A 9,691-nucleotide genomic window follows, 5' to 3' on the forward strand; every position below is an offset into this window, starting at 1 on the left:
CAGCACCAGCTCCACTCCCCCCATCACCTGGTCCTTCTTCCTGAGCCTTCTCAGGCCAGATTTGCATGAACCCTTATGGGGAGCGGGTGGGAAGAGGGGAAATCAACCACACAGAAACCCCACACTACACATTGTGCTTTAGGTTCCCAAACCTCTCCTCCTCACTCAGACCAGTCAAAAATTGTTGAGGGTGTTGATGGTATTTTCTGCCTGTTGTATGAATTGCAATGCACCATGCTGGATGTTGTGCCATTTCCCCATTCAATACAATAAAATTAAGGCTGTCAAACAATAAAATACATTATGAGGCATAAGAAAGCAGCGGAAATACAATTCAGTTAGGAATATTTAATGCAATGGTTGTGTGGTCTTCCACCTGCAGCCACAAATTCATGGATGCACCACAGACCACCTGAATGAAGCTCGTGGACCACAATTTGAGGGTGCCAACCTTAGAGCAAATATTCAGCTTTGTCCCTATGAGAAGAGGAGGCAGGCGGCACAGTGTCGATTATGGGTTGTATCCAACATTAGAGCATGTCCATAAAAATGGCTAACTTGAGTCTACTCTGAGTAGGACTTTGTTGGATGCCATGCTTCGTTTGATCGAAAGAAAATTTTCCTTTGACGCCAATTCTGCCCATGCTCAGGGGTGCTGTGCACTTTGTCCGTGAGGGCAGGCCCCATCTGCCATTCAAAGGGCTTTTTAAAATTTCTGTTCAACCTCCCGCTAAAGTTAGCCTCACAACTCGCCACGTTTATTTATAATTAAGCTTGCATAAAACGTATCACAAGACGCTACAAAACACAGAAGGATAAAACCAACAAAAGTATCCATTGAAACATTGTTTTAAACATCAGCAAATACTGGTTGCCTTAAAAAAGGATAAAATTCTTGTTGCAAAGGCTTTCAAAAGACACCTACCTGAAAGGAGAGAGGGGCAGTTCTGCCAAAACCTCTACCTGCAAGGAGCTCCACAGGGCACAGGCAACCAATTAGTATTTGCTGATGTTTTAAACAACGTTTTTATGGATTATTTTGTTGATTTTATCTTTCTGTGGACAGTCTGTTTCCTTATGCACCGCCTTGATCGTTGAGCTCCTCTGATGGGTCACAATCACGGAATCGGATGGTCCTCTAAGAAACACCTGTGAGAAACATTTTACTAAACGCCACTATCAGAAGATGCTCTGGGGTCCCTCCCTCCCTCAGACGTATGTCCAAGTAGTCCCAGCAGCATCTCCAGCAGGCATCTCCTTGGCTTGACTCATGCTGAAGGTCTTTAGAAGCACCCCTTCGTAGTACGACGTGACAGCTGCAGCAATGGCTGCCAGGCCACCTGCTACAGCCATCCACAGGGAATAGCCATACTCAAAGCTGGGGAATCCAGGGATGCTCAGAGACACCTAGAAGGCAAATGGGAAAGAGCTGGTTGGTCAAGGATTTGGCATGGAGGGGGATCCCAGGCATTGGCATTGTGGGGTGCTGTGGGGTGCATTGTGTGGGAATGTTGACTAAATATGATCCTTCCTCACTCACGCTAGTGAGTCAGTAGCAGAGTACATTCCCCAGTATTTAGCAGGAAGCTAGTTGGTAGATTCATCTGAATCTCTTTACTTTAGCGGTCCAATCTGGCTTTGTCCAGATCGGGTTTGTTCCTGGTCATAGCTGTCAACTTTTCCCTTTTCTTGCGAGGAATCCTATTCGGAATAAGGGAATTCCCCTTTAAAAAAGGGAAACGTTGACAGCTATGTTCCTGGTAAATCCCCTTTGTTCCCTCTTAAAAAGAATAAAGACACAACAGTCTTCTTTTAAAAGTAATGATAAGAAGTTTACTCACATTCAGTTCACAGTAGGTTCCCTGAAGGCAGGCTTTAGCTTATAATTACAGAAGAGAGTTTATCCCATATGGGGACTGAGCCCATGTGCTGCTGGCTGAGAGCCAGCACACAGCAAAAGCCTGAAGAGAAAATGGTCGAGAGAGAAAGATCGCTGCGTGACCAGCCCTTTTATGGGGTCTCACAGGCTCACGCCCATCTACCTGGACACAAGCAGGGGGAGGATGCTCCAGACAGGTGTGACAGGAAGTCCTCCTGGCTGGAGTAACATCCCCATGTGTCCACTCTGGGCAAACAGGAAGTGTTGTACATGACTGCTTATGTTCCATCCCACACATTGTCAGTTGGGACTGCCATGTTGGAAACTGCAACCGGGCAGATTTTATGGACGGTGCTGATTGCGAAAGCCGGTGTGGTGTAGTGGTTAGAGTGTTGGGCTAGGACCCAGGAGAGATCAGGGTTCAAATCCCCACTCAGACATGATGACGCTCACTGGGTGGCCTTAGGGGCCTAACCTACCTCACAGGGAGGGAGAAGGAAGGAGATTGAAGAGGAGGCTAATGGCATGTGTGGAGGAGGAGGAATATTCAGCTGCAGTGGGAGTGGGGGGTTGGAGAAAGAAGAGACAATGAGCAGTAAGTGCAGGAGGCAGTGAGTGGTGCTCTCCAAGCAACCTGGATGTATCTGTCCAAGCTGCCGCCTGAGGCAACTGCCTCAGCATGTCTCATGGGTGGGCCAGCCCTGGCAGGAGACTTGCAAATGCTCTTCAGCACTATTTGAAAGCAAGGTGTGACCAAAGCCCTGCACCCCACCCATGGGAATCGTTCCAAAACGTTCTTGTCCTTTTGGTAATTTTGAAATGCAATTTATTTTCTCATTAAGGAATGGGACACTGTTTAAAAAAGAGAGAGGGCATTCTGGCACAGCGCTGCCCTAGGCTAGCCCTCTGCCTTCAAGCATCTCCCCATTGTCTGTGTTGGAGTAAGAGTCAGCTGCCAGCGCTATTTCTCTGCGTGTTGTACAATACAACCACCACAAGGAGGGTGGGCAAAAAAGGACACACAGCCATAGCAGATAGGGGAAATACCTCATACTGGTGCTGGAAGAAGACATACAGGCAATATCGGATCACGCCAATGCAGGACAAAAAGCCTAAAAGGAAAGGGAGAGAGGTGTGAGCTCTTATGAACTTGGAGTGCAGAACTTATTTACTTTCTCCCCCACCACTACACGGGCATAGCCAGGATTTTTGTGAGGGGGCAGAACCTCAATTAGATATACATTTTTATTACCGGTATTTTTTATTGATTTAGGGGGTTAGCTGTCCCTCCCTGCCCCCCCCCTTTGGCTATGCCCATTCCTTCCTCCCTCCCTCCCTGCAAGTCTTTACCTTGGGAATTCCCAATTGGGTGCCAGACATGGGCATAGCCAGGATTTCTGCTGGGGGGGGGGGGAAGCAGGGCACCCACTTGTCATCATCCTCTGTCTAGAATGAAATATCTCTACAACAGTTGTTTAAAATTACTTTCTTTTGACCGCAAGTGCTCAGAAAAATCTGTCAAAGTGTACAATTTCTACTTTTAGTTAATTGTTTTTATTTATTTATTTATTTATTTGCTTGATTTGGAAGGGAAATTGCCCCTCCCTCCAGCTATACCCATGGTGCCAGACCCACTGGTATGCTGCAAGGGATACAGAAATCCAGTGATTTAAGACTCTTGTGAATCATGGAATTGTAGAATTGTAGAATCACAGCTAAATAATGCGTGGCAGATAGCCATCCAACCTCTGTTTAGAAACCCTCAAGGAAAGAGAGTCCATCACCTTCCAAAACAGCCAGAAAGTTCTTCCCAAAGTGCCTGTCCAAAGAAGAGGCTGCCTGTTGATTCTCTGCTTGAGTCACTGCTCTGGGCTGACCTCCTTCCAGCCCAGAAAAGAGAAACATGAAACATGAGCTGCTCTGAAGTTGTGAAACTTTTAGTCTTACGTACACAGGGTTGTGTAAGTAAGTATGTGTGTTTTGGCTGATGCTGGAAGCCGGAGACATAGAGGCACATCTTGCTCTGTGCTGGACCTGTGAATTGTGACGTAGGGCTTCCCTGGAACCCTAATGTGGAAGCAAGACCTGCTGGAGTCTCCAAGCCACAAGCACTGCTATCCTTTGCTCATACATCCAACTAAAACTCTAAAGACGCCACAGTCTCCAATGAGCATTCCAAGGAAACAAAACCCTGGGTGAATGCTGGAATCTCTCACCACTCAGAGAGTGGGGTCACATTCAGCAATATCCCATGGGTCTAGGCATGCTTCCCCACTTTCTTCTGCAATAAGGAATTGTGCAGCCTGATCTATGTGTCATGGGAAGGCTCAAGGAGGAGTGACTAGGGCAGAGGACCTGTGGCTCATCAGATTCTGCCGACTGAGGTAGGTGCCTCTCTTTGCCCAATGGCAGGGCTCATCAATGACACCACAGTCAAAAAGAGGTGTGAGCCAGCTTGCATGGGCTTTACCTGTCCCAAGGCACTGCAGGGAATTGCTTTTGTCTAATGAAGAGGGCTCTTGCGTTGAAAGCCTCTGGTCTTCAGCAGAGGACATACCTGCAAAGAGATAGCATCCCGTGGAGAGGCAGAGGCAGCGCCACTTGGCCGTGGCCTCTTGGAAGCAGCGGAAATATGGACATCCTGAGAGGAGGCAGATGAAGGCTGCAGCCCCTGCGATGGCAGATGTGATGAGTGAAGCTCTTGCGATGATAATGGCCCCTGCAGGAAGATACATAGGTCAAGCCCCAGCAAGTGACCAGGAACACACCAGCATGGTTTTGAGTGGGGACAAGATCAGTATGGGACTGTTAAATATGGGACTGCAAGGTCTGCTTTGTATGGGGGGGGGGGGAGGCCAGCGGTTCTTTGTCCCAGTATCCTGTCTCTGACCATGGACCAGCAAATCATACAGGAGTCTTCCTCCAACCTGGTGCCTCCAAATGTTTTGGACTACATGTTTCTTTCTGCTTCTTGTAAGGTAAAGGGTAAAGGGACCCTTGACCATTAGGTCTAGTTGTGACTGACTCTGGGGTTGTGGCGCTCATCTCGCTTTATTGGCCAAGGGAGCCGGTGTACAGCTTCCAGGTCATGTGGCCAGCATGACTAAGCCGCTTCTGGCGAACCAGAGCAGCGCACGGAAACACCGTTTACCTTCCCTCCAGAGCAGTACCTATTTATCTACTTGCACTTTGACGTGCTTTCGAACTGCTAGGTGGGCAGGAGCAGGGACCGAGCAACGGGAGCTCACCCCGTTGCGGGGATTCAAACCGCCAACCTTCTGATCAGCAAGTCCTAGGCTCTGTGGTTTAACCCACAGCGCCACCTGCGTCCCTCTGCTTCTTGTAGTCCAAAACATTTGGAAGCACCAGGTTGGAGATGATATATATAATGAAATAAAAAATAAATGCTCAAAATAACCTTTGTTAAGAAACCAGAAGTTTTTTATTAGGAATTACAGGTGCCGACATACCAAAAAAGCAGAAAATACTTTTTAAGTATGGAACAACAGCTGCCCAGATGTTATTAGCCCAGAGTTGGAGAGGAGACAAAGTCCCTACCAGAGAAGAATGGCCAACCAAGCTGATGGACTATGCCGAGATGGCAAAGCTGAGTGGAAACCTCAGAAACCAAGAGGATAAATACCTTTATAAAAGAATGGGGGAAAATTACTTAGGAGAGCACTGTAAGCAGATGGAAACAAGAGCAGGATTTGGATTCACTTGTAGTGTAAAAATTACAATGGACAATATGGTTTGATATAAAAATTGGAGTAGGATGAATATGCAGTTGTAGATGTTTAAAATGAGACCCCATGGAGGGGATGGGGGGGAAAGTCTTGAGATTCAGAGGATCTCTTTATATTGATATATTTTTACTAGTGTGTGTATATTTGTACTTTGTATTTGTGAAACCAATAAAAATGATTTAAAAAGGAAAAAAGAAATCTTTTGGACTACATCAGCCCTGGCCAGCGCAGTGAGTCGTCGGAAGCACCCGCCTTAGAGCAAACACAACACAGTTCTAGACTAAAATGTGGAGCGATCTTACAGACAATGCCTTCTCAAATCTGACCAAGAGCTCCTTTTTCTACCATCTTGCCTCCAATGGCAGACAACCTGATGCCTATGGATGCTCTGGACCAGAGTGTAAGGGCACAGTCACCTGAAAGTCAAAGGTAGACTGTCCTGAATGTGGAGGCTCTATTCCAAGCTAGCATGGTTCCAGGTAGTTGTTGATTTTTTAGCCATATAAGCTAATGACCATCCCCAGAGCCTGTGCTAATAATTCCCAAATTCTTTATATTTAGAAAAATAAATAAAAACATGCAAATATTCTGTTGGCCTTCCAATCACTCTGTGGCAGTGAGGTTGTTCACAATGCTGATTTGTAGCGACTGGCAGCCCCTTTGCTTTATAGAGAAATGATGTCAGCAAATTGAAAACCCAGAAAGCAGGAGAAGAACTGAAATAACCAGGAATTCCGTTTGTGGGTGTGAAATAATGGATTTCTAGAGCCCCAGCAATCTCCTGGGGCCGTGGCAAGTTATAAATGGAGAAGAGGAAGTGAAAGGGAGGCGTCAGTTTACCAACCAACAGCTTCTGTGGTCAGAAGCCAGCCACTTGGCACAGACCAGTAATTATCTTTTTTTCACACAGCCTTGGTTGCCCCCCGTGGGAAGGTCATAGTATTGCATGTGCACAGTCAAGAAAAACCAATTTAGTGATTTTACAGCAGCAGAACCAGTTTGCTGCACTCAGTGCAGACATCCCAGCGTTTGGACAATGCCTCCCATTCGCTTCCCTGCCCACCACCCAACCGTCTCAAGGTCCATCGCCTGCCACTGCTGCTGTGCCAACCAGGGTAAAGGTAAAGGGACCCCTGACCATTAGGTCCAGTCGTGACTGACTCTGGGGTTGCGGCACTCATCTCGCTTTATTGGCCGAGGGAGCCAGTGTACAGCTTCCAGGTCATGAGGCCAGTATGACTAAGCCGCTTCTGGTGAACCAGAGCAGCATACTGAAACACCATTTAAATTCCCGACAAAGTGGTACCTATGGTATTGATCTACTTGCACTGGCATGCTTTCGAACTGCTAGGTTGGCAAGAGCAGGGACCAAGCAATGGGAGCTCACCCCATCGCGGGGATTCGAACCGCCAACCTTCTGACTGGCAAGTCCTAGGCTCTGTGGTTTAACTCACAGTGCCACCTGTGTCCCTGCCAACCAGGGAGCTGTCTTTAAAAGGGGTCATCCTTGACAGCAGCTTGGTGGAGCTCGATGGTCAGATTTGGGACGTGACGTTTACCGGGATGCGGGTTCAGGTAAGAGCTGAAGACATCGCAGGTCCAGATTTTGACAAACTTGTCCCAAACGCACTCTCCCCATAGTCCTCGGCAACGCATGCTGAGGACCACAGAGCCTTTGCTGTTCACCTGGAAGAGATGGGGGGAAGGGGAGGCAGGAGTGAGGGAGCCTCAGATCAGTTACTGGTCTTCAATAGATGGACCACTCGGGGCTAAAACACTTAGACACCTGTTCAGTTGAAGCGGTGCAGCAGCTAAGGCAGGGCTATCTGCTGGCAGCTAGATCATAGCAGAGACTACGCATGCACCATGCATCTTAAGCATTTCCTTACCACAAAGAATTCTGGGAACTGTGGTTTACAGTTCTTAAACTACAGTTCCCAGGATTATTTCTTTTGAGAGGAGGATACATGTGCTTTAAATGTATGCAGCCAATGCCACAGCCTCAGTAATAGGTACTAGACGGATAACATCTGGAAGGATGGGTTGTAATTTTAATAAAGTAACCATGATAATATTGGCTCACCTGTACATCATTCTGTGAATTTTATGGGGAAGTTCTCAAGGTTTTATGAGCTTTTTGAAAAGCTCATACCACTTACTTACAAAGCACAGCAATGACAAAAATTACTTACAAAGCACAGCAATGACAAAATTCCTCCACCCCCCCCCCTTCAATCACATGCCCTCTGAAATTGCCCAAAGACTGTTATAAATGAGCATATGAAAATCTGATGCAAATCTGGGTCATGGGCCTTTGCCTAAATTTCAAATGCTTTAAAATACCTAGCAACACCCCTGGAAGCGACTAACCCCTTTTAAAATTCCCACCAACTCTGCTTAAACCCTTAGGAACTAATACATTCCTCCACTCTCTGATACCTAAGGGAACGAAAAGCCCAATTATGCACAAGGCAATGAAATCGTAGACCTAAACTCCTAGCCCTTCCCATTCCTTTCTATTTCCCTCCAGTATTCTATAGATGAAATTAGGGACCAGCAGCTGTCCTTCCCCATTCTAGAAACTCCTTGGAGAGGAAGCTGAACCCTGAAGCATGGCCACAGCCAGAATTTTAACAAGACATCTGTAAAAGGCATGAATCAGGGGCAGTGATTTCCTTCTCTGAGCCCTCATCCCGAGAAAGAGACAAGGAAATATGGCAAACGGGGACATTTGGAGCACATATCTTATTCCTGGCACCCAACCAACCAACCAACCAACCAACCAGGTGCCCCTCCCAGACCCTTTCTGAAGAGTGGCAAGGGAAATGGCTTGCTCTTCTTACCTGCCAGCAGTCTGTGCAGATGGCACCCACGGTACAGACAAAGGAAAAGGCCCCCAAGAAAATGGAGAGCAGGCTCGCGGTCAGCCCCATGGAAGAGACTTTGTGGAAGGAGTAAAGGGCCCAGCAGCCAGCCCCACTGGGCTCCAGCTCTGTCCTTCTGCCCTAAGGGGTTCTCCCACCTGGCCCAGACAAGGGAACACTAGGCATTGGAAAGCCACCCCCCTCGCTAAAACCTGGATGCTTGGAGACCTCCTCATTGGGCCTGGCTTAGGGGCCGAACATGCAGCGGTGCCTTTTAATGAAATGGGAGGCTTTGGCTGCGGAGATTAATGGGGCACAGAGAAGCTTAAATGTCAGGCGGAACGGAAGAGGCAGCCAGCCAGCCAGCTCTGGGACCTGTTGGCAGGGCCAGATAAAGAGAGGCCCTGGGTTACTCCACTTGTGAGGCCCCTCCTCACCCCCACCCTCCCAACTAGAAGAAAATCGAAGAGTGTTACAAACAAAATTGAGTGAAGCCAAGGATGATGACGGGTATTTAAAATTCTACAATTCACAATTTCTCCTCTAAAGGACATAAGATATTATTGTTAAATACCATGGTGATTTTTAAAAATGCATAAAATTAGCACTGAAAAACTTTTGCAGTAACTGAACTTTGTAAACCTTTTGTGGCCTGAGCAGGCCTGGAACTAGTCCCCATGTCTTGTTCCTCTCTAAGGAATCATGTTCAGCCTTCATGGCATTAAACCATGGCTCAGCATCCTCTGAGGTTAAACTTTGAACCTCTTGGAAGACTGAAGGTTCCCAAACCTTCTCCGAGTTACTAACAGCAGCTGTATCTGCTATGACTGTTTTGGCAAACTCTTCAGCATACTTTTTGGGTGGTTTACCCTTTGCGGCCCTTTCAGATCTGTGTACTATACACAAGTCTTCCATGCTAGGCTTCTCTTCTCTAGGAGAATGGTGGGCAGGCCGGGTCGTCCTCTTATATACCTGCTGGGATTGACAAGGCATCTGACCCTCACCTGAATCTCATAGCTCTCCTGTAGCTGCATCTGGTTACTTATCATTTAACTCTTGGGGAAAATAATTAGCATCACACATCATGTGCATGGAAGTTGCTGAACCAATTAACCATAGAAGGATTACTGTTAATAGCACCAGGAGCAGGGCTGTCTTAACTGTTGGCACTAGGGGTGCACGGCACCAGGGCGCGGGCTCTC

General features: G+C 47.3%; 1 protein-coding gene across 1 annotated transcript; it reads right to left on the bottom strand.

Moving 5' to 3' along the window:
- Positions 1 to 333: 333 nt before the first annotated feature.
- On the bottom strand, positions 334 to 8,758 carry LOC114603146 (claudin-16-like). Its single transcript, XM_028741937.2, has 5 exons — positions 8,469 to 8,758; positions 7,185 to 7,311; positions 4,437 to 4,598; positions 2,927 to 2,991; positions 334 to 1,407 (listed from the first exon to the last, which is right to left on the bottom strand). Exons 1-5 carry the CDS (start codon positions 8,556 to 8,558, stop codon positions 1,210 to 1,212), a joined length of 642 nt encoding a protein of 213 aa, XP_028597770.2. The 5' UTR covers positions 8,559 to 8,758; the 3' UTR covers positions 334 to 1,209.
- Between the last annotated feature and the right edge of the window lie 933 nt (positions 8,759 to 9,691).

Source organism: Podarcis muralis, chromosome 7 (genome assembly GCF_964188315.1).
Source record: "Podarcis muralis chromosome 7, rPodMur119.hap1.1, whole genome shotgun sequence".
In the NCBI taxonomy this organism is placed as follows: domain Eukaryota; kingdom Metazoa; phylum Chordata; class Lepidosauria; order Squamata; family Lacertidae; genus Podarcis; species Podarcis muralis.